The sequence below is a fragment of the Amblyraja radiata genome, chromosome 1 (assembly GCF_010909765.2).
Source record: "Amblyraja radiata isolate CabotCenter1 chromosome 1, sAmbRad1.1.pri, whole genome shotgun sequence".
NCBI lineage: Eukaryota > Metazoa > Chordata > Chondrichthyes > Rajiformes > Rajidae > Amblyraja > Amblyraja radiata.
Window position 1 is genome coordinate 63,767,883 of NC_045956.1, and position 24,911 is coordinate 63,792,793.

Here is a 24,911-nt window from a genome sequence, read left to right on the forward strand (position 1 = left end):
TGTGTTACAACAGTCATGTCTAGATCTAAAACACATGCATTCACATCTTGTCAAGTGGTTGATTAGCATTCTTCAATTGTGAACAACCATAATGTGTATAAAACACTGTTCAGTGGTTCTCTCATGGAAACTGAATGCATCAATGACAACTTGCAAGTGAAAAACATTTTAGAATGCACAGGAATCCATATCACTATGGCAGGGTTAGATATGGTCAATCAGTTAGTATTTTGCAAAGGCATTTCACATTGATTGATGAAGTGACCATTGATCATCCATGCACAGTAGTTCTAGGTTATCTCATGTTCTCAAACACTTCCTACACACTAGGGGTAATTTTCAGAGAGACTCAGTACCCAAAGCTGCACGCGCATGTGGGAGGAAATGTGAGCACCCAAAGGAAATCCACGTGGTCACAGTGACAACATGCAAACTCCATACAGACAGCATACAAGATGCCGACGAGGACTCAAAAACAGAACAGCAGATAGCATAATTGAAGGATCTGGAAGGTGGCATTGAGTAAAGAGATGCACTGGTAATAGGAGTACATTTCTGGAGATGGCTAGATAACTTTAAGATTTCAAAAACAATTCATTAATGATAGGGAATTAATCTAGGTTTGATAGGATGAGACTTTAAGTCAAATGGACACTGCAGGATTCAACAAAGGCTGTGGAGTTTGGTCAATTTGAAGTTCATGAAGAGTGCAGGCCACCAAGGAAATGTCTGTGTGTACATACATCAACAGCATGGATTATGTCTTTAGTGGAGGTGGATAAAAGCTGGTTTAGTAATGGATTGGATAGAGATCATGTTGGACATCACCACCATTCATCTGGGAGACCCCATATCACAGGGGAAGGTAACAAAGAGTGTGAACAATGGTATGGACGAGCAGGGACCATGGAGGGAATCAGAAAGAAAACTTGTATGTACCAGATACATTGACAAGACAGGATTGTAACTATGCAAATTCAGTCCCACTGAGATTAGCACAAGAAATAAATTGACGAACAGTGAAGTTACCTAGCAAGTCAATACAGCAGAAAGATCAGGAGGAACTACAACTCACTAGCCGCAGACAGAGAATATATCAATGGTAACTTTGACAGAATGAATCTTTCCCCAGCTAGGAAGGGTTAAAATTGTACAAAGCACATACTTTTATGTGCCACTGATAATGGTAATCCAACATCATAATATTCATGTGTCAGAAGGAACTGCAGATGCTGGTATAAACCAAAGATAGACACAAAATGCTGGAGTAACTCAGCGGGACAGGCAGCATCTCTGGAGAGAAGGGATGGGTGACGTTTCGGGATGAAACATCACCCATTCCTTCTTTCCAGGGATGCTGCCTGTCCCGCTGAGTTACTCCAGCATTTTGTGTCTGTCACAATATTCATTCCTTATTATTATAAATGCTTACACTTACAGCCATTTATCGTCCACATTTTTGCAACCACCTTCAGCATCCCAAATGGAACGCATATCTAGAAGCTTACCATCCTGTCAGAGGAGAAGGTGTGTGGTGGGTATTGAAATACCCACTGGTATGCCAACGTTAGGTAGAACTGGAAGACAATGACCATCATTATCATCCAGTGACCACGTTAGAAAGTGTGCATGTGTAAAAATTGGCACCACAGCCAAATGGAATAATCATAATAATATCACAATTAGAACAAGATATCAGGAGTTGCCTATACCAAAGGCACCATCTGCAAAAGGAGGCAATGTATTTAGAACGGCCACTTGTATTACACAAGTAGCAACAAATTTCACAAGAAGGTATAAATCTCAGCCTCAAAATCTCTTATGAATAGTCATTCATGGATATTTAAATCATGACCATGGACGACAATTAGACTGGTTTAATAAGGAGTAAAAAATGTTGTAATTTCCAAGTTAATTTTGTAAGGAGATAAAGGATATTGTTTTGTACAGAATGTGAATGAATGGCTGTATTTTATACAAATGTGACCTACAACTGCCTCCAAGTACTAGTGGTGACTCACTCAGCACATTTTGTATTTCCAGTCAAATAATCATGAATTCCAAACTGCCATGTAGCAAAGTCAATTCATATGCTGATCACTGCAGAGAAGCAAATACAGAAACACATTCACTATTCACTTAACATGTATTTCAGGTATTGTCAAAAGCATAAGTAAATCCCAACTTTTTTTTTGGAGTTTCTCTGAAGAGGCCATTAGTCTGACATTGAAGACATTTATTTATATAAGCTTACAATAAATAAAAATGTCATAAAGCATTCTAATTTGATCGGTACAATTCTAGCTTCAGTTAGGAAATAAGGAAATTGTGTACTCTTTCATGTAGCAAATGAACTAATGTCATTGAATGCAAATCACTTTGGAAATTCTGTAAGCCTGTACATTTAATACATGCCTAAATTTTAAAGTGTAGTTCTTTTGAAGGTGCTAATCAAAGTGGTGTAATGAAAACAATACACCATGATGGTACACACGAACTGTACGGGTTTCCTGAATTATTCTTCATTAATATACGACATACTGCATAAATACCGTTGGGTTGTAAGCTACCTAAGCAGGTGTCTTGGAGCAAAAGAAGATGGATAAATTCCCTGAGTCTGATGAAAAGTCTCGTCGGTTACCATGCGAGGCAAGTGAGGAGTTTTCCATGGCCCTGATGGAGATATTTCCATCTTCGCTAGCCATGGGTGAGGAACCAAATGACTGGAAGACACCAAACTCAATTTCATTATTCAGGAAGGTCAGTTAGTTTCAACAATATAACTACAAGCCTGTGAGTCTTGTATCAGTCGTAGGAAACTTACTAAAAGTAAATGCTAAGGGACAGGATTTATTTACGCCTGGATGGACAGGAATTGATTACGAATGTCAGCATGGCTTTGTTCATAAGAAATCCAGTCTCACTAATTTGTTGAGTTTCTGAGGAGGTAACTAAGTACATAGATGAGGGTAGTACAGTAATGGTTTTCTACTTGGATTTTAATGCCCTTTGCAAAGGTCCTGCGTGGTTGGAGCACATGGAAAGCTGTCAAATTAGATTCAACACTAGCTTGGTAATAAGCAGCACATGATACTGGTAGAGGGTTTCTTTTCTGATTGTGAGGCTTTGACCAGTGGTGTACCATGTGGATCCTTGATGCTTGTAATATACATTAACAACATAAATATCAATGTAGGAGATAAATTAGTAAATTTCCAGACGACACAAAACTAGCACTATTTGCACTAAAAGTAGCACTGTTTTTTTCACACAAAGGGTGGGGGATGTATGGAACAAGCTGCCAGAGGAGGTAGTTGAGGCAGGTACTATCCCAACATTTAAGAACAGTTAGACAGGTACATGGATAGGACAGGTTTAGAGGAATATGGACCAAACGCAGCAAGATGGGACTAGTGTAGCTGGGACATGTTGACTGTGTCGGCAAGTTGGGTGGAAGGGCCTGTTTACACGCTGAGACATGAAAATGTATGTTGTTGCAGACAAAGTGTTGTCGTAGATAGCAAGGGTAATTATCAATTGGAAAGTGGGGCAGAGCAAAGGCAGATGGAATTTAATCCCAACATGTGCAAAGTGATACATTTTGGAAGCTCAGATAAGGATACGACTTACAAAGTAAAGCATCGAGCCCCAAAGATAAACAGAGGGAGCATGTGGTAAAGTCCATTGATCAGTGAAATTGGCAGCATAGGTAAATAGGATAGTGAAGGCAGAACAAAGGATGCTTGCTTTCATCAGTCATGGCATGACAGAAGGATGTCATGTTACAACCTGAAAACGTTTTGGTCATAGCCACAGCTGAGATGTTGTGTGCAATACCACACTATAGAATAGATTTGATTGCTCTGGTGAGGGTGGAGCTATTCCTTGGAGCGCAGGAGGCTGAGGGGTGATCTTACAGAGGTGTATAAGATCATGAGAGGAATAGATTGGGTAGATGCACAGTCTTTTGCCCAAAGTAGGTGAATCGAGGACCAGAGGACCAGATTGGTTTAGAGTGAAGGGGAAATGATTTCTGAGGGGTTAACTTTTTCCACACAATGGGTGGTGAATGTATGGAACAAGCTGCCAGAGGAAGTGGGTTTGGAAGGATAGGGACCAAACGCAGGAGGATGTCATGTTACAACAGATGAATGTGGAACATTTCAACAGAATCCAAGGAGAGTAATTGGAATCTGGAGTACTCTGCCGAATGGATGGTGGAGGCAAATACTCTCACAACATTTAAGAGGCACTGAGACAAGCACTCAGGTCACCTGGGCATAGAAGGCTGCAGGTGGATGGAATTAGTATAGATAGGTAAAATAGTCTGTTGATGTACAATAATCTGGTACAAGAAGCGTGTTTCTGTGCTGCACGAGTCTATGACTCAAATTCAACGGCTTCATAGAGGCTAAAGTTACAGATAACATACTGTAGCCTGGTACCAATAGCCAAGTTCATGCTTCAAGAGGTTTCCTCCAAAAAATACAAAATAGGAACATGCATTGTCCATCCAACACATTGAAAAGTGACAACTGCATAAGATATTGGGAGCAATTAGAACCTCTGATATAGCATGTCCAGAGGCAAGAAGGATTGACAGAGACAAGAAGGATTGACAGAGAGAAAAAAAACATATTTCTGAAAGTTGGACAATAGAGCATTGTTCTGTTAATGTTCCTTTCAAATTCAAATAGCATCATTAGAATTCAACATTCAATTCAAATGAACTGCAAAATAAGCAAACCTTTCATTTGCTTCTGAAACAATATAATGTTTTAAGTCATAAAAGTTGGCTTATTCAGGTACAGATCCATGCACCATTTAAGCACACAGCTTGTTGTGTCACGACGAGAATTTTGCCAGGTCTAGAGGGTCTGAGCTGTAGGGAAAGGTTGAGTAGGCTGGGACTCTATTTCTTGGAGTGCAGGATGATGAGGGGTGATCTTATAGAGGTGTATAAGATTATGAGAGGAATAGATCGGGTAGATGCACAGAGTCTCTTGCCAAGAGTAGGGGAATCGAGGACCAGAGGACATAGGTTTAAGGTGAAAGGGAAGCGATTTAATAGGAATCTGGGGGGTAACTTTTTGACACAAAGGGTGGTGGATGTATAGAACAAGCTGCCAGAGGAGGTAGTTGAGACAGGGACTATCCCAGCATTTAAAAAAAGTTAGACAGGTACATGGATAGGACAGGTTTGGAGGGATATGGACAAAACGCTGCAAGATGGGACTAATGTAGCTGGCACGGTGGGACATGTTGGCCGGTGTTGGCAAGTTGGGTGGAAGGACCTGTTTCTACACTGTATCACACCATGACAGCTGTAAAACTTGGTGGGTGATGAACTTCCTTTGACCCATTGCTCCAATTCTACCCTCTTGACCATAAATAAATGCCATCACTCCCCCACTGGAGTCTTGCCTTCTGCCATCCAAGTCTTAAGCTCTGGAATACCTTTGCAAAACATCTCTACCTCACTACCACTTTCCTTCTTCATGATGGTCCATCAAAACTATTTCTTCATCTCAGTCACCTGATCCAAGACTTCCTAGTGACCTTAAACTTTGATAACACCTCCTCCCAAGATCTAGATAACAAGATCCCCCAATTATGTGGTCTATTTTATGTTTTCTTCTATTCATGCCAAGTATAATATAAAGTGTAAATGTGTTTTTAAGATTATAAAATGCAATTAATTTACTTAAACCATGGATTAGTGCAGTGAGAAATGAGCAAATCTAGAAGATTAGAACCATCAGTGTTATCTTTAAAATAAAATAAGAAGTATGCATTATGCTGGAATTTCTGTTCATGAAAGATTATTCCTGTAGATTGCTTAAATTTTCATTTGGTCAGATTTATACAGCATCAAAAAAGGCTCCTCAGCCCAACTCATCCATGCCAACCAACTTGTCTACCTGAGCTATTCCCATTTACCTGGGTTTGGCCCATATTCCTCTAAACATTCCCTATCCTTGTTCCTGTCTGAATGTTACTTAAAAGGTGTTATTGTACTCGCATCTAGTTTCCTCTGGTAGCTCAGTCCACATAGCCACCATCCTCTGTGTGAAAACGTTGCTCATTGTGACTTTATATACCTCCATAAGGTATTTGCTGAGAAATCAAGCCCTATAGTCCCAGTAGCACCCTTCTGCACCCTTTAATCCTTCTTGACAAAAGACAGAAATACAATGGTATATGATAATGAAGATATGATGTACGACGTGTGTAAGATTTTAACTGTTATTAGGTAAAAGGGTGTATTATGAAATACTGCACTGTGAAAAAGAGATATGAACATATTTTGTCCATGAAGATTAAAGTATTTAATCTGGCTCCAAATTTTTGTTTCTGAACAACTCAATTCCTTTATAAACATGCTGCAGAAAGCTAACTGTAATGCAAAATGAAAACAGGCAGGCAGCTTGCAATTGGTGAACACTTTTTATAAAATGCTAAGTAAAATTTCTCACAGTAAACTGATATTGAACCATCATTTGCACACTAAAAAGTGGTTGCATTTTAACATGTTGACATTGGGCGAGGATGGTTGGAGGCAAGAGCATATGAGAAATGGTAAACTCAATGCTCCCGGTCATTTTCTTTTAGAGAGTGCATCAGCATACAATCTCCAATTTTCCAGTCAACAAAGGCAAGGCAGATTTGATGGTGGCACACATGAAGCAATCTCCAGTTCTTAAAGAGACTTGCCTCCCCATTGCCCTAATTTGCAACTCTTCAAACTGTGTGTCTCACACTCCTGCTTTTATCTCCTGCCTTTGTTCCAACAATGTGCCTATAAAAAAAAAATCCTTGCCTGTGTCCACCTATTACTCGCCCACTTTGTCCTGCCTCTCCTCTCTCACACAGCTTCCACCCCCCCTAAAATCAATCTGAAGGGTCCTGACCCAAAACATCATCTATCCACTTTCTCCAGAGATGCTGCCTCACCCGCTGGTTAACAAAAAAAATCTCAATGCATCTCAGTGAGTCAGGCAGTGTCTCTGGAGGAAATGGATAGGCGACCGATCTGAAACGTCACCTATCTATGTCCTACAGAGATATCGCCTGATCTGCTGAGTTATTGCAGCAATTTTCTATTTGAGATTTTATTATATATCCAGGATACAAAAAAAATAATTGATAAAAATAATGATTAACTCTGATAGCAATAAAAATTACTTGCATCACCTTCTACCTCCTCCTGAAGGTCTTCCTTCTCATCAGCATTGTACTCGGTTCTTCCTTCGGCTCAAAATCTCATTTCTACACACATGCAGCACACTACAGTTGTTCTGGAGAACTTGATTCATGCATTTGTTTAGGAATTGGTATTAAACTGTTTGTTTCCAGGATGTGGGTATTTCTGGCAGAGACAGCATTTATTGCCCATTCCTAACAGCCACTGTTAGAAACTGCTGCAATCTATCTCCTGTGTTCAAGAAGGAACTGCAGATGCTGGAAGATCGAAGGTACACAAAATTGCTGGAGAAACTCAGCGGGTGCAGCAGCATCTATGGAGCGAAGGAAATAGGCGACGTTTCGGGCCGAAACCCTTCTTCAGACTGACATCTATCTCCTGTTGGTATTTCCAATTTCTTGCTGAGCAGGAACTTGTTGGATTAAACCCAAGGGTGATGAAGCAACAACAATGTATTTACAAGCCCAGTGGGTAAGATTTGACAATTGCATATCAATGTTTACGGTGATGGGTGGGTTACTGATCAAGGGAGCTGATTTGAACTGGATGGTATTAAACTATGAGTTGTTGCAGCAGCAAGCATTCAGTGTGTTTTCCATCATACTTCTGCTTTATGCCTTAATATTGATGGAAAGATTGAAGTGTAAGGAGTCAAGTCATTCACCCACAATATCCAGTCTCTGATCTGCTCTTGTCACCCTGGTTGATTTGCCCTTGGTCCAGTTATATTTCTGATCCATTTGGTTACATGCTGTTGACAGACACAAAATGCTGGAGTAACTCAGCGGGACAGGCAGCATCTCCGGAGAGACGGAATGGGTGACGTTTCGAGTCGAGACCCTTCTTCAAACTGGAGTCTGAAGAAGGGTTTAGACCCTAAACGTTGAGTCTGAAGAAGGGTCTCGACCCGAAACGTCGCCCATTCATTCTCCCCAGAGATGCTGCCCGTCCAGCTGCGTTACTCCAGCATTTTGTGTTTATCTTCGGTTTCAACCAACATGGCTACATGCTGTAGTTTGGCCGATCACACACCAGGCTGCCATAAAGCATCCCCTGTATCATTTCAGGTCTTCATCCTGTGTGTGTTTAAAAAGTGTGATCAGCCACATTTTACCCAATGACACTTGGATGTTGGACAGCTTGACAGCAGCTCTGCTTCAAAGTGTAAGATCAGGTGGGGGTGGGGGAAATGAATGACTTCAGCAAACAGCAGCTGCACAGAAATATTGCAGGTCATTATTCACCGACTTTGTTAAACTTAAATCTGCAAATGTCAGGCAGAACGAGTGATCTGTGAGTGCCTTAATTATCAGTTTATGGCCTCCTGCATTCGTGTGAAACCAAACGGGCTCACAAATCTAAGCACCTGCTTTTCTGACCAGATTCATTACAAGAAACATGATTAATAATTGCTAACCCTGAAACAAGATAAGTGTGTTCCAACTTGAGAAATCCTATTGTGTGTAAAGCTGGTGAACTTGGAGCCTGGAATTATGACGTTATGGCCATTAAAGACATTTGGTTGCGAGGGACACGACTGGGAGCTCAAAATGCCTGGGTTTCAATGTTTCAGACGGGATAGAGATGGAGGTAAAAGAGGTGGAGGAGTTGCTTTACTAATTAGGGAGAATGCCATGGCAGTACTCAGCGAGGACATACTGGAGGGAACGTCTACTGAGGCATTACAGGTCAAGCTCAAAAATAAGAAAGGAGCAATCACTCAAATGGAATTATAGTATAGACCGCACAACAAGCAAACGGGAGATGGAGAATCAGATATGTAGACAGATTAGGGAAGGATGCATGAACCACAGGGTTGTTGTAGTGGAAAACTTTAATTTCCCCAATATTGAGTGGTATTTACTCAGGATAGGAGGATTAAATGGGGCAAAATGGTCAGAAAAACTATGTGGGCAGTTTTTTATCATTAGTTTCTATTAAGAAATTAGCATTCACATTGTCACTGTGCATCAGAGCAATGATGTCATGATAGTTCTCTTGCCATCTCCACAATCCCCAGAGATTGCTATAGTGTTCCAATTCTGACTGCAACTACATTAGTGATATAACTTGCTTCACTGTTGGCAGCAGAGGAGTTTTACCTGAATACTGTCTGGATTAGAGGGTTTCAGTTCAATAACCCTTTTTTGCTTCAGTCCACCCTCTGCCACCTCCAGTTTAAATTCCATTTGGAATATTTTTGGAGGACCAAGAAGAAGTTACAGGGAGAGGTTTGATAGACTTGGATTGTTTTCTCTGGAATAGCAGAGGTTGAGGGGTGTCTTGATAGAACTATATAAAAATTATGAGCGGCATAGATAGGGTAGACAGTCAGAACCTTTATCCCCAGGACAGAAATGTCCAATACTAGAGGACATGGCTCTTAAGTGAGAGGGGTAAAGTTTAATGGAGATGTGCAGGCAAGTTGTCACACTCTTTTTTTGAGGCTGATACGATAATTGTGTTTAAGTGGCTTTTGGATAGGGAGATGGAAGTGCAGAGAATAGAGAGATATAGATTATGTTCAGGCATCAGTTTAACTTGGCATCGTGTTCGGCACAAACATTATGGGCCGAAGCACTGTACCGTTCTATGTTCTACGTTCTATGTCTCCCTCAAAGCTCAGAAAAGATCCAGAGGGAATGTTTTGAGGGCAGTAGTAAGGCTGACTGGTAAACCATGTCCATTGGATCCAAATGGAGCAGGTCTTGATCTCATAAACTGCAAGGTATTTCTATGACCGGAGATGACCCAGAAGAAAGCTTATTGTCTACTTACAGACCCTGCATACTATGCCTGACCTTGAAAGCCACATTTCCCACTGATCCTTTCTCCACATGTGAGCATCAACTTGTCACTTGCTCAGCTTGTTCTACTGGCCTTCTGCCGAGGTCCAAAGTCACAATGACTCATGATGGTCCGACAAATCAGCACTCTGAACCTCCAAAATGACACAGTTGGGAGTTGCTGTCCAGAATTTGTGGTTCTTCATTGTCCCATCTGTCAGACCATCACTAGTCATTGTGACTGTTGACTGAAGTAAAGGTATTAGAAATAAACCCATTTCAGACGAGCAATAGGAATGCAGTGCTGGGCGATAAATATTTACTGGCATACTTATTTCTCTCTCAGCACCCTCATTGTCGCCTTTCTTGAACTGGGGAGTGCTAGGCCATGTGGGATATTGCTGGATTTGTAAATTAAATTTGACCCAAAACCAGCTTCTCTATATTTGAAATATTGGCATTTTGAAATTGCTGTCCTGTCTCTCTCAAGGCATGATGCACACACAGTTTAACATGCTGAGATCAAACAAGGAAGTAATTTGGTTAGACCTAGCTTCATAGTGCATTTACATTTTTCCACAAAACCAAGCACACTGCAATTCAAGATTGTACAGTTATAACAAGTGGATAAGTGGGAGGCATTTAATAGTGTTTTTAGCTTGGTGGAAGGTGAAACTGCAAAAGGAACAGCAGCGAGGTATTACGCAGTTTGGTAGCATTTGGAGAAGGGGAAAGTGGAGAGAAAAAAGCCAGCAATTTGCTAAGGTGGTAAAATAATCACCCAGCACAGAAAAGACACAGGGAAGAAGGAATGAGCCGGCACTAACATCAACGAATATTAATATAGAATATTAAAATCTCTAGAGACATTTTGGACTGGCTCCTGGTTAACCCACCCTAGACCTCTGAATCGCTTCCAAGTTCGAGCCTGCAACAGAACTGACATTTTGTGACCTCACGACTACTAAGGCAAAGCCAGTATCTCTACCTGGTTCATTCCACAAGGAAGAGCAGACTGCATGCGATAATCAGGCCACAGGCAACAGAAGTATGGTATCGCACATGAACCAATTGATGTCCGTTTCCCTGTATGCAAACATCTGATGATCCGAAAAAAAAATCAACTTTAAAACCCAAAGGACAAAGTAATTATTTTTTATTAATATTTTGAAGTAAGCATATCTCTTGTTCCAACTTACTTTCTTAATTAAGTTCAGCAAACTGATTTAAGTGAAGGGAGACGCACTCAATCTACCAGTTACGGATTAGATCTGACCCCTGTATAGAATGACCCTGGACCTGGCGGTATATCATGCAGGAATAGTGAGCCCAGATCATGTGGAATATGCACACTGCAGCGAGTCACATGTGTCATCTCGCTCAACACCAAACAAAGCGATACGAGGACGTTTTCGGGGTGGGGAATGAAATCTTAGGCAAAGACTAAGAAATCTAGAAGGGATGGCTGCCGACAATGAAGCTAGTTATATCAGTAATGTAGATGCAGTCAGAATTGGAACACTATAGCAATCTCTGGAGATTGTGGAGATGGCAAGAGAACTATCATGCCATCATAGCTCTGATGCACAGTGACAATGTGAATGTTAATTTCTTAATAGTAACTAATGATAAAAAATTGTCCACGTAGTTTTTCTGACCACTTTTTTTTGTGCCTGGCTAGTTGCTGGAGATAACGCCTTATTTTTAACCAAAACATTTTACAAAGGCCTTCCATCAAGAAGATAACAAGATCATTGTGGTATCATTCAACGTTAATTAAAATTTAACTGGTACTCTAATCAAAAAATCAAACAAAGAACCTTTTTATTAATTCTTCCCTTAATGGGAATTTGCTTTATGCAAAGTGCCTGCATCACAGAAACTACCCCTCTAAGGAAATCATTAGGCATGCAGCCCAGAGAACATCACAACTTGCTTGACTAGAATTTTAAAATTCACTCATAGTCAAAAAGCAAAGGATAATGGTTGGCAAGTATATGGAAGGCTGTTAGCATTGGGGCTCAGGTGGGATCTGTAATCCGTACCTTGCTTTTTTCCAGTGACTTTTTTTTTTATGATTAAGACTTAAATTTAGACATCATAGCTTGAAGGGGAGAGGTGCAAAGTTTAAAGATGTGCTTGGCAAAACATTTTAGACTGAGAGGGGTGAAGTGCCGCCCCTTCTACCTTCCGAGGGAATTCACCTCCATCATCCTTACCGCGGTCTACATCCCACCCCAAGCAGACGTCTGGTGTTTGTTGACCACGGCGTGCAGCTCCTCCAGTGCCAGACGGATGTTTACCAACACAGCTGGGGACTTCAACAAAGCAAACCTTAAGAAATCGCTCCCTAACTTCCACCAACATGTCTCCTGCTGCACCAGAGGACCAAACACTCTCGACAACTGCTACACCACCATCAAGAATGCCTATCGCTCTATCCCTCGCCCTCACTCTGTAAATCCGACCATACCGCGGTGCTGCTTCTTCCTGCCTACAGGCAGCAATTAAAGAGCGCACCCCTAGAGGTGAGGACTGTACAGAGCTGGTCAGGGGGGGCAGAGGAACAACTCCAGGACTGTTTGGAGTCTGTAGACTTGGCAATGTTCAGGGACCCGGCAACGGACCTGAATGAATACGCCACAGTTGTTACAGACTTCATAAAGAAATGTGTGGAGGACTGCATCCTAACAAAAACCTTCCGAGTGTTTCTCAATCAGAAGCCTATGAGATCTGCACTCTTCTGAAGACCAGACACCAGGCATTCATGTCTGAAGATACCGAGGACTACAAGAAGTCCAGATACGACCTTAGTAAAGCCATCAAAAAGGCCAAAAGGAACTTCTGCTGCAAGCTGGAGAATGAGACGGATGTTCGGCAGCTGTGGCGGGGCCTGAATGCAATCACCTCCTGCAAGGCAAAATCAGGAGGCAGCTCACATGTCAGTGAAACATCACCCCCTGATCTGCTCAATGCGTTTTATGCACGCTTTGATAGGGAGAACACTGATGTGCCTTCTCGAGCCCCCATTCGCTGTGATGCTATTTTGGTCACGGTCACAGAGGTCGACGTCAGAAAATCCTTCAGAGGGGTGAACCCTCGGAAAGCGTCTGGACCTGATAGAAACATAGAAACATAGAAATTAGGTGCAGGAGTAGGCCATTCGGCCCTTCGAGCCTGCACCACCATTCAATATGATCATGGCTGATCATCCAACTCAGTATCCCGTACCTGCCTTCTCTCCATACCCTCTGATCCCCTTAGCCACAAGGGCCACATCTAACTCCCTCTTAAATATAGCCAATGAACTGGCCTCGACTACCCTCTGTGGCAGGGAGTTCCAGAGATTCACCACTCTCTGTGTGAAAAAAGTTCTTCTCATCTCGGTTTTAAAGGATTTCCCGTTATCCTTAAGCTGTGACCCCTTGTCCTGGACTTCCCCAACATCGGGAGCAATCTTCCTGCATCTAGCCTGTCCAACCCCTTAAGAATTTTGTAAGTTTCTATAAGATCCCCTCTCAATCTCCTAAATTCTAGAGAGTATAAACCAAGTCTATCCAGTCTTTCTTCATAAGACAGTCCTGACATCCCAGGAATCAGTCTGGTGAACCTTCTCTGCACTCCCTCTATGGCAATAATGTCCTTCCTCAGATTTGGAGACCAAAACTGTACACAATACTCCAGGTGTGGTCTCACCAAGACCCTGTACAACTGCAGTAGAACCTCCCTGCTCCTATACTCGAATCCTTTTGCTATGAAAGCTAACATACCATTCGCTTTCTTCACTGCCTGCTGCACCTGCATGCCCACTTTCAATGACTGGTGTACCATGACACCCAGGTCTCGCTGCATCTCCCCTTTTCCTAGTCGGCCACCATTTAGATAATAGTCTGCTTTCCTGTTTTTGCCACCAAAATGGATAACCTCACATTTATCCACATTATACTGCATCAGCCAAACATTTGCCCACTCACCCAGCCTATCCAAGTCACCTTGCAGTCTCCTAGCATCCTCCTCACAGCTAACACTGCCCCCCAGCTTAGTGTCATCCGCAAACTTGGAGATATTGCCTTCAATTCCCTCATCCAGATCATTAATATATATTGTAAATAGCTGGGGTCCCAGCACTGAGCCTTGCGGTACCCCACTAGTCACTGCCTGCCATTGTGAAAAGGACCCGTTTACTCCTACTCTTTGCTTCCTGTTTGCCAGCCAGTTCTCTATCCACATCAATACTGAACCCCCAATGCCGTGTGCTTTAAGTTTGTAAGCTAATCTCTTATGTGGGACCTTGTTGAAAGCCTTCTGGAAGTCCAGATACACCACATCCACCGGTTCTCCCCTATCCACGCTACTAGTTACATCCTCGAAAAATTCTGATGGTATACCCAGTCGTGTTTTAAAAACCTGTGTGGACCAACTGGCTGGAGTTTTTACAGACATTTTCAACCTCTCACTTCTGAGGTCTGAGGTTCCCACCTACTTTAAAAGGGCATCAATAATACCGGTGCCCAAGAAGAGTAAAGTGACGTGCCTCAATGACTATCGATCAGTGGCACTAACATCAGTGGTGATTAAGTGCTTTGAGAGGTTGATCATGGTGCAAATCAACTCATATCTCGATAAAAACCTGGACCCACTGCAGTTCGCTTACCGCCACAACAGATCGACGGTGGATGCGATCTCGCTGGGTCTCCACTCCGCTCTGGACCACTTGGACAACAAAAACTCATATGTCAGGCTGTTATTCATTGACTACAGTTTGGCGTTTAATACAATCATCCCCTCCAAGCTGGTTACCAACTCTCAGAACTGGGTCTCTGCGCATCCCTCTGCAATTGGATCCTCGACTTCCTCATTCACAGACCACAGTCTGTCTGTATTGGTGGAAATGTGTCAGCCTCAATAACAATCAGCACGGGAGCACCTCAAGGCTGCGTGCTCAGCACCCTGCTGTATTCACTCTATACTCATGACTGCGTAGCTGGTCATAGTGCGAACTCCGTCATCAAGTTCGCTGACGACACCAATGTTGTGGGACGTATCACTGATGGAGATGAGTCTGAGTATAGAAGTGAGATCGACCGTTTGACCAAATGGTGCCAGCACAATAACCTGGCTCTCAACACCAGCAAAACCAAGGAACTGATTGTGGACTTTGGAAGGGGTAGGATGGGGACCCACAGTCCCGTTTATATCAAGGGGTCAATGGTGGCGAGGGTCAAGAGCTTCAAATTCCTGGACGTGCACAACTCTGAAGTTCTCTCCTGGTCCGAGAACACTGATGCAATTATAAAGAAAGCTCATCAGCACCTCTACTTCCTGAGAAGATTACGGAGAGTTGGTATGTCAAGGAGGACTCTCTCGAACTTCTACAGGTGCACAGTAGAGAGCATGCTGACCGGTTGCATCGTGGCGTGGTTCTGCAACTTGAGCGCCCAGGAGCGGAAAAGACTGCAAAAAGTTGTAAACACTGCCCAGTCCACCATCGGTTCTAACCTCCCTACCATCGAGGGGATCTATCGCAGTCGCTGCCTCAAAAAGTCTGACAGCATCATCAAGGATCCACACCATCCTGGCCACACACTCATCTCCCTGCTGCCTTCAGGTAGAAGGTACAGGAGCCTGAAATCTGCAACATCCAGGTTCAGGAATAGCTACTTCCCCACAGCCATCAGGCTATTAAACTAAACTCAAACAAAACTCTTAACATTAATAGCCCATTGCACTTTATCTGCTTATATATTGCAACATTTTCATTGTCCTATCTGGGACACATGACAATAAACTCTCTTGAATCTTGAGTGCCTGGAACACACAGCCGGTTGAATAAAGTCTATTTTGAAATAAAATAAAAAGGTGAAGCAGATATATTAGTGGCATTTAATTTTTAGATAGGCATATGGATATGCAGGGTCAGGGTTAACCAAGTGGTATGAATTTTGATTTCTCTAACTTCAAGTGACCCTTGAATCCTCTCTCTCTCTGTCCCTCCCCCACCCTAGTCATCATATTAGTTTTACTGTTGTCCTGTTGAGTTCCTCTGTCTGTGAATAAAAGACCTTTGAAACCTTTGAATGGAGCGATTTAGGTTATGTGCAGGTAAAAAAAAAATGATGGCCCCAGCATCATGTTCGGCACAGACACTGTAGGGGACATTCCCTCTGCAAATATATAGGGTGCGGTGAAAATACACATGGAATGTCATGATCTCCCTATATTTTCAATAGAAGGAATGCTACTAAAGCTTATTAGAATGATTTTGTGGGATGAAGAGTTTGTCCTATAAGGACAGGTCAAGCATAAGGGGCCAATACACACTACAATTTAGAACAAGAGGCAATCAAATTTAAGCAAACAAAATTCTTACAGGGCAAGAAGGATACAGGGATATTATGTGCCCTAGCTGTAATGCATAGAACCAGCAATGACAATCTCGAAATAGAGGTTTAGCCAAACAGGATTAAAAGAAAATAAATTTATTCAATCAGCGAGTGGGGAATAACTGGAATTTTCTACCGTAGAAGGCTGCAGAGCCTCAGCTGCCAAACTACAGAAACTGATCAATATTGGAATATTAAGGGAATCAAATATAGGTTAGTAAAGGAAAATGGTGTTGAGTTAAGAGATCATTCGTGTTCATGTAGAATGATGGACACGGGGAAGGTGACATAAGTGTGAGATAATGCAGTCGAGAATGTGCAACAAGAGAAAGGAACATACATTAAATGACAGGATATTAAAAAATGTGAGATCTGCTTCCATTATTTCTTAAAGTAGCAGAACAGGTTTGATATGGTGCTTTCTTTTATTAGCCAAGGCACTGAATTTTTAACACAACAGAGGTTGTGCTAAAAATGCATATAGCACAAACTGGGTCACAGCTTAACAATGCATTAAGTTCTCAACACCTTATCGCAAAGTAGTGATTACATTGGAGTGAGTACAGTGAAGATTTACATGAATGTTGTGATGAATGGAAAAACTTAGTAATATGCAAAAAGATAGGATTGGCTGGGATTACTTGCTTTCAAACAGCAGAGACATTATCGACTAGAGATTGAAGTGAACAAATTTGCAAGAGCACAGCCAGGGTAATCAGGAAGAACCAGTTTCTTTTGATGGAATGGGAGGAACTGGAGATGCTGGTTTAAACCAAAGGTAGACAAAAAAGGCTGGAGTAACTCAGCGGTTCAGGCAGCATCTCTGGTGAAAAGGAATAGGTGACGTTTTGGGCCGAGACCCTTCTTCAGACCAAGAGTCAGGGGAAAGGGGAACGAGAGATATGGACGGTGCTTAGGAGAAATGAATGGATGATATGCAAAAACCAACAATAATTAAGGAAATGAGTGGCACCCAATAGGCCATTATTGGCTGTGGAACAGGTTATAACAAGTGTACAGACAGAGGAACTCAACAGGACAACAGTAAAACTAGTATGACGACTCGGGTGGGGGAGGGTCGGAGAGAGGGTGCAAGGGTTACTTGAAGTGCGAGAAATCAATATTCATACCACCGGGCTGTAAGCTGCCCAAGCTAAATAGGAGATGCTGTTCTTCCAATTTACGTTTGGCCTCACTCTGACAATGGAGGAGGCACAGGACAGAAAAGTCAGTATGTGAACGTAAAAGGGAGTTAAAGTGTTTGGCAACCGGGAGCTCACGTAGGCCGATGTGGACTGTGCTAAAGTGTTCAGCGAAATGATTGCCAAGTGTAATAGATGTTGTCTACATGGACCTTAACATGGCCCTTGACAAGGTTCCTCCTGACAGGTTTTAAAACCAAATTTAAAATCCATAGGATCCAAGACGAGTCATCAAATTGGATCCAAAAATTAACTTGGCAATAAGAGGCAGAGGATGTTGATGGAAGGATGCTTTTCACATTGGAAAGCCATGACCAGTAGTTTTCACAAAGGTTGGTACTGGGACATTTGATGTTTGCGATTATATGTAAATGACCTAGATATTAATGAAGGAGGTATGATTAGCAGGTTTATAGATGTCACAACATTTATAGTGTTACAGTCAATGAGGGCTATCTTAGGCCACAAATGGATATCGGTCAACTGAAAAATAGAGCAGAGCATTGGGAACGGAATGTATTTCTGGTCGAGGAAAAGGAAGGATCAAGCAAATCCCTCCACAAGTATAAGAAGTGTAGGAGTACACCTTCTTACACCTCTGGTTGTTTTCTGGTGTAGGAGTACACTTCAGAAAGCCATCAGGAGGGCAAAAAGGGGACATGAAATGGAGCTGGTAGACAAGGTCAAGGAATATCCCAATATTTTTTTCAGGTATATTAATAAAATGATGGTGAAGGAAAGAATTAAAGATCCATATTGCTCTATTTGTGTAGTACCACAAGAGATAGGGGAGATATTAAATTAATACCTCATCTGCTCTTACTGAGAAGATCATGGAAGCTTAGAATGGCTGCAAGGATCAGCGAGGTAACTATAGTCCGGTAAGCCTGATGTCAGTGGTGGGTAGATTTTGGGGGGGAATTATATCCATATCCTATTATTGGTATTCTAGGAGAGTGAGGAAATGCGTCCATCTTTACAACAAGATCTAGATCAGGTGGGAAGGTGGCCCAAGGAATGTTAAATGGAATTTAACACTGACAAGTGAGGTGTTGCACTTTGGAATGTCAGACCAGTGCAGGACTTACATTGTAAACGGTAAAGTTGGGGAGAGTATCTGGAAATACAGGTGTATAATAGTGACGATACAGGTGGAAAGTGTTGTGAAGAAGTGTTTGGAACATTTGCCTTCACAAAGCCTTTCCAAGGGCCGTTTGGCAGAAGCCATCCCAAGGGGCCATGGCTGTGGAACCAGACTGGAAGCCTGACCTCTCGAGGGGAGCCACCTCTGGATTCGGCCACAACCCACCGGTGTCGATGGACAAACGGTTGCCAAAGCACAACAGGCAGCCGGCCGTGATACCCGCCCAAAAGTGGGTTCGAGGCTCATCTCCTGCTCACCCCCAAAGATCAGGAACCGAAGGAGAGAGTGGGCAACACCACCGGAAGGAGGAGAGAGTAGGTGATGCCGGCTGTATAAAGGGCCTGTAGGAGGACAATGTTCACGTGGACATGGTGGCCTAAAGGGTTTTCTCTGCGCCTTGTGATCCTATAACTTCTCACTGATCCAAACATTACAGTAAGCATTTGTCTTCTTTTAGGAAAAAAAAAATTCTGGGAGTATACGGACAGTATACGCTTTAAAATGTTGCCTTTTTTGTGTATATTTAATGTAATCTTTTACAGGCTAAATATTGTAACAGATTGATGAATATTTGAATGGTTTTGTGTCATTTTTGAATGCTCCTGGCTATTTGAATAAGTTTTGGTAACCAAAATCAGCAATGGGCTTGGCTGAATTACTATCAAGGTTTTGTTTTGCAGCTATCTGATGAGCGAGTTTTATCTGACCCCATCCAGTTAACCCCTCCCCCCCCCCCCCCCCCCAGTTAATCCACCTCTACTCCACTCCCCCCCCCCCCCCCCCCCCCACAACACAATTATAAGATTCACACCTACAAGGCCAAGTTGTGGCATGAGGCCTTTGCTAAGGCACTGACCAGCATTTTATAGTTAAGTTTGCATTGGGGGAACCAATGCAGTATAATCTTTCATGGATCAGCAGCGGCAACTGTACGTTCTGGGCCATCAGGAACTCATACACAAAACCTTGATAAAGTTGGATTAAAATCGCAGGCAGCAATGAACTATTAAAAAACTAGGATCCACAGTGAATGTAATGTTGAAATTAGACAGTTACGAAAGGCGGACCCAATTCTCTCCTTTCTACGAGAGTGTGTATACCTCTTAATGTAGGAAAATCATTAAAATATACTAATAGCATCGCCCTGTAGCTCACCTTGAATAATAATTTTATTATTTAAGTACTCTCAGTAAACAACATGGCAAAATATTTTCAAAACAGACATTTCAGTTGAATAGACATGTTCAAAACAAGTAATGAATTTATAATTGCAGTTTCAGCAACCAAAATAATTCGAACATCTAGTTCAGGAATATACCTCTCCAGTTTTAGAAATAAACAATTTACTCAAACTTCATTGAAATATTTTCAAACTTAAATGTGTTGAATGTTGAAATAATTCAACAAATGCCCAAATGTTGCTTTCCACATTCATGGGTCATTGTGTTTATTCCCCTCAATGTGAAACTAATTTAACTAAGAATTGAAACAAAATTTCAACATACAAAGCAATTTGGAATTATTTTTGTAAAATCCAGGTCGTAAAGTAATTCTCGACAGGTTTCAATATCAAAAATCTTCATTCAATATTATATAATCAGTGGTTGGAGCAAAAAAAATTGGTAACCCAATGTTAAAGGGTCATGGTGTACATAATCTAAGACTGCGACAATGGGAATGCAAGAATGGAATAATTAACTCCCTACCACTCCATTATGCAATGTAATAAACCTGTGCTTTTGAATTTAACAAATACTGAATAAGATGAAATATGTAAAACAGATTGTAAGCCACAGAGAACAATTCCTTGTGGTTATGCAAGTTAGTGATACTGTAGTTTAATAATGATATACAAGACGAGAACTAATGATATAGTTCCTTGCTATAGGTACGTTCTCTCCAATGGATTTATAAAGAATAAACAGTTCAGGCATAAACAAAAAGGAAAGCAACGCCATATCTTGCAAGATAAATGTCTTAGTTGGAAACAATAATTCCCTGTTTTAAGTGCTTAAACATTAACTACTTCGAAGCAGTTGTCATAGATAAATCATTAACAGATTAAAATGATTAAATAAATGTGTTGTTACAATATGCTGTAATCTCCAAGGAACATAGAATCTTTACTTGAAAATCTCTAGTACTAGTTACTGCAAATATTAATACATTAATATAATTTGAAAGATAAATGGATACAATTGTATATGTTTGAAAATATCTAACCACATAAAAACTGTCAACTTTCAGACATTACACATATGCAATGAAGCCATTAGTCTTATACTGAGCACCAATCCTGTCAGTATCTTCATGGCTGCAACTTGGATCCATGCCATTTTTCCAAGGATCCTTGCATACATCATAGTGCACGTCTACAGACTCACGCTCTTAGAGATGGTGTTCAGTAACTTTGCAAAATTGGACATGAGTTTCAAAGGTGGGGAAAGTAGGACAGAGTCAGGAGGCCAACTATCACATCTTGAATAGAACACTAGCAGCCATCAGACTATTGAACACAACAACACCAACTATACTTTGAACAACAAACTGTCTTGTTTGCACTAGGCTGACCGGGCTTTTGTTTGATTTGCTGTAATATTGGGATTTTTATTTATGTTATCTATTGAGTAGTGACTTTACAGACCTGTTATACAGCTGCAAGTAAGAATTTAATTTACCATTTTGGTACACATGACAATTAAACACTCTTGACCCCTCTTGACTCATGAAGTGCTGGAGTAACTCATTAGGTCAGACAGCATTTCTGGAGGACATGGATAAGCAATATGTTGGTTTCGGACCCTGCTTCGGACACCTCGTCGTTAATATCCCTTTTCATAAAAAATGGGCCAGAATCTTCCCCATACTTGATAGAAGCTGAAGTTCAACCTGCCATTTTCCACTAAATATAGTTATTCAGGTTCAAACACTGAGTCACTGCTGAGTGTCATGGCTTGTTATCTTCCCTCTGAGGACTCATTGAGCTACTGCAAAGCTCCTCTGGTTGATCAACAGACTGGCAGGTTGAATGCTCATTCCACAGCCAAAAGCTTATTGAAAAACTGAAAAATGGCACGTTATTTGGGGAGAAATTGCTTGGCTTTTGCAACTGGCAGAATCTATAGAACTAGACTGTTGTAAACCAAGCACAGAGCCAACACACAGTGGAGAAGCACAGTCTCAAAATGTTGGGGGGGGGGGGGGGGTGGAGATGGGATTAAGAAGAAATAAAGTGGAACACACCGCAAATATATTTTAACTGGTGCAGAAGATTGTTTTGAACGTTCATACCTGCAGGATATGTTTGATATTGAGCACATTATAAAAATGACATAGCCCAACTGTTGTCACAATTGTTGAGCCTAGCAGGTTCTGCAATTACATAGAAAGGTAAATTCCACCGCCTGGCTTTCATGGGAAGGTGTGATAAAGGGCGTTTACAAATGATTGGAATGCTCTCTGACATGACAACGTGGTGAAGTGCACAAGTACAGACTCAACCTACCTCGCCAAATTGGGTTTGTTGTACTTGAAGCTAAACTTTTCTGATGGCCGCAATGCATTATCTCAACAATTAACCTTTCCATAAATATATATGTAATCCCTCCCTTAACGCACATTATTTCACATATTAAAATGTTAGGATCCAATCTTATGAAATCATTTAGTCATAAAATACTACACTTCGAAATCATATTATACGACAGACATTTTGACTGTACTCGCCAACCATTCTTATAATAAATCCTACATTAATTATTAATAAGAATATAGCACCTACCCCTTGCAGACAGCTTTTTGGTATTAATGATTTTGGCAGCATATTCCTGTCCCGTCGAGATTTTCATGCATCGCCTCACCACCGAGAACGCGCCCCTGAAAACAACATAGACATATATTTATACATCACATGTACAAAAAAAGGTAAAGGTAAAGAACGATGCTTCACCAACGTATAACACTGCTTGAGTGCGGTTGGCACGCAAATAAAGTGAAAAGGCGAACATAAAAAAACAGAAATAATTCAACGCTGTCCCGTTTTCCCCAACAAGAAAGCAAAAGCGTTTCAAGATTTCCGGCCCATAAATCAGAGAACAGTTTAATCTTTCATAAGAACATTTTCCCCACTGAATCAGATTTACAAAAAAAAAAGGTGAAACCGCAGCACACATTTTGCTAAAACTCTATGCCTGCAACCCATCGTCAATGAAATTCACAGAATGTTACACTGCACTTGACTGAAACACTGTTGCGAACCTCCCTCCGCTCGAGCACTCATGCTTATCGCAAATGAAGCGCGCTACAAACCCAACCATTCATTCAGAGACAAATATAAATCAACCAGATTTGTTGCCCTACTTTCCAAGTTCCTCGAAGAGCTGGTATTCATCCGTGAACCTGGTGCAGGTTGTGGTCGAAGCCATGTCGACGGCGGTGGCTGTTGCTGTCTCCGCTGTTCAAGCTGCTCGCAGATCCCCGCACGGTGCACACCACCTGGCCGGGGCAACGCTGGCTCCAAACGCACACAACCTCTCCTTCACTGTCCGCCTTCCTCCCGAGCCCTGCTTGTCCCTGCACCGAGGCAATCGCGCTCTTCTGGAGCTCAGTCACGGATACTGAGTGAGTGAGTGAGCGAGTGAGTGAGCGAGTGGAGCCGCCGCTGCTTCCTCCACCGACTTGTCACCTCACTGTGTCCCCGCTCCTCACGCACACCTCCTGCTTCGCTCGCTGTGACCTTCTTCCCCCTCCGGCTGCTGTTTATCTTTCCTCTCAGGTAGGCGGGCGGGCGGGACAGAGAGAGAGGGAGGGAGTCAGCAGCTCCGAGTCACCTGCTCCGAGTCAGACCCCGTTCAGCCGCTCTCAGTGCAGCGGCAAGTGGCAAAGCAAATCCCCGCTCAGTCCCCACTCACTCACACACACCAGCGGCAAATAGCAAAGCAAAGCCAGGATCGGATGCTCCTACATCTCGCGATACAAGTCACTGAACGGCGGTCTAGGTCTGGGCTGTTGCTGCGGCGGCGGCGGCAGAGGAGGGAGGGAGAGAGAGGAGGGGACGGGGACTGACGTCAAGGGCCAACCAGGGCAAAACTTGGATTACACACTGAGGAGAGGGATCACGAATAGAAAGCGACGGTGCAATCTGTGCCGAGAGCCTGGTCAAGCCATGAATGACAAACGGCGAGACGCCGGTGCATGGCAGCGCTGTGCAAAGATGTCCCTGCAGCTACACACGCTGCGGTCGCAAAGAAATGAGTGGATTCGTGTCCCATGCCCTGTCCGGCCGTTTATTAACCGTTTGTTTAATCTGTGGGTGCATTAAATATGCTTCGATCAACACTTTGCTTGATACCAGTCAATGAGAAACTTTGCCCGTGGGCGAGTTGTGTCAGATATCAGTCTGGGGTTACTTCATCCGACCCCGGGGTCAGCTGGCAGCCGGCGTCCACCGACCCTGGGCAGCGATTGCTCGCTCCCCCGCCGGTCTCCGCCCTCCAGACCAATGCTCGCTGTCGCTCCCATCTGGGGCAAGTGGGGTCACCATGACCCTTGCGGCAGTCTTCGGGGGCTTTTTTAGTGGAACACATGGGCGATTGCATCAGCATTGGTGGTGATTTGCAGCAGCGATCAAGCTGGAGGGGTTGCGGGTTCAAGCGATGGCCGCTGATGAACAACGTGGGCATCTTTTGAGAGTGTATCGCATATCGAGTGGTCCGCATGTCACCTTACCGCTCCAGACTGCTGGAAAACGAGTACAATATGTGCAAACAATACTGAGAGCAAGGGGATGTCGAAACTCGTGGAGATGGTTGCCATTGTCACAAAGATTTACGCAGAATTCTGCGTTATATACGCGAGTAAACTGGTGCGTCTGAATAGCACGGATCCTGGGACCAGAGCTGATGTCAGACAGACACCGAATCTATCAGTGTTTTATTTTCGTTTTACACAGATTACAGTTCCTTAATTTCATCCCTAATCCACGTTTCCTTAACACTTCAATCGTCTGATTTATGTGTGGGGGAGGGTGTGGAGGTTGTGGAATAGTGCACCATGTTACAATAAACGCAATCCGGGTTCCGACTTCTGAATAGAAGTAATTGACAGACAGCTACAACATCAGTCTGAAGAAGGGTTTCGGCCCGAAACGTTGCCTATTTCCTTCGCTCCATAGATGCTGCTGCACCCGCTGAG

General features: G+C 42.5%; 1 protein-coding gene across 19 annotated transcripts in view; it reads right to left on the reverse strand.

The window, feature by feature from the left end:
• Positions 1 to 23,750, reverse strand: part of LOC116974623 (calcium/calmodulin-dependent protein kinase type II delta chain) — a 270,060-nt gene extending 246,310 nt beyond the window's left edge. For 11 of the 19 annotated variants that reach the window (XM_033023401.1, XM_033023415.1, XM_033023389.1 and 8 more), the window contains exons 1-2: positions 23,079 to 23,748; positions 22,501 to 22,595 (exon numbers count right to left, since the gene is read on the reverse strand). In XM_033023401.1, coding sequence (XP_032879292.1) covers positions 22,501 to 22,595; positions 23,079 to 23,143 — 160 coding nt within the window. In that variant the 5' untranslated portion in view covers positions 23,144 to 23,748. Of the gene's footprint in view, positions 1 to 22,500; positions 22,596 to 23,078 lie in introns of all 19 variants that reach the window. The other 8 variants (XM_033023325.1, XM_033023340.1, XM_033023365.1 and 5 more) reach the window with 3 other exon arrangements.
• Between the last annotated feature and the right edge of the window lie 1,161 nt (positions 23,751 to 24,911).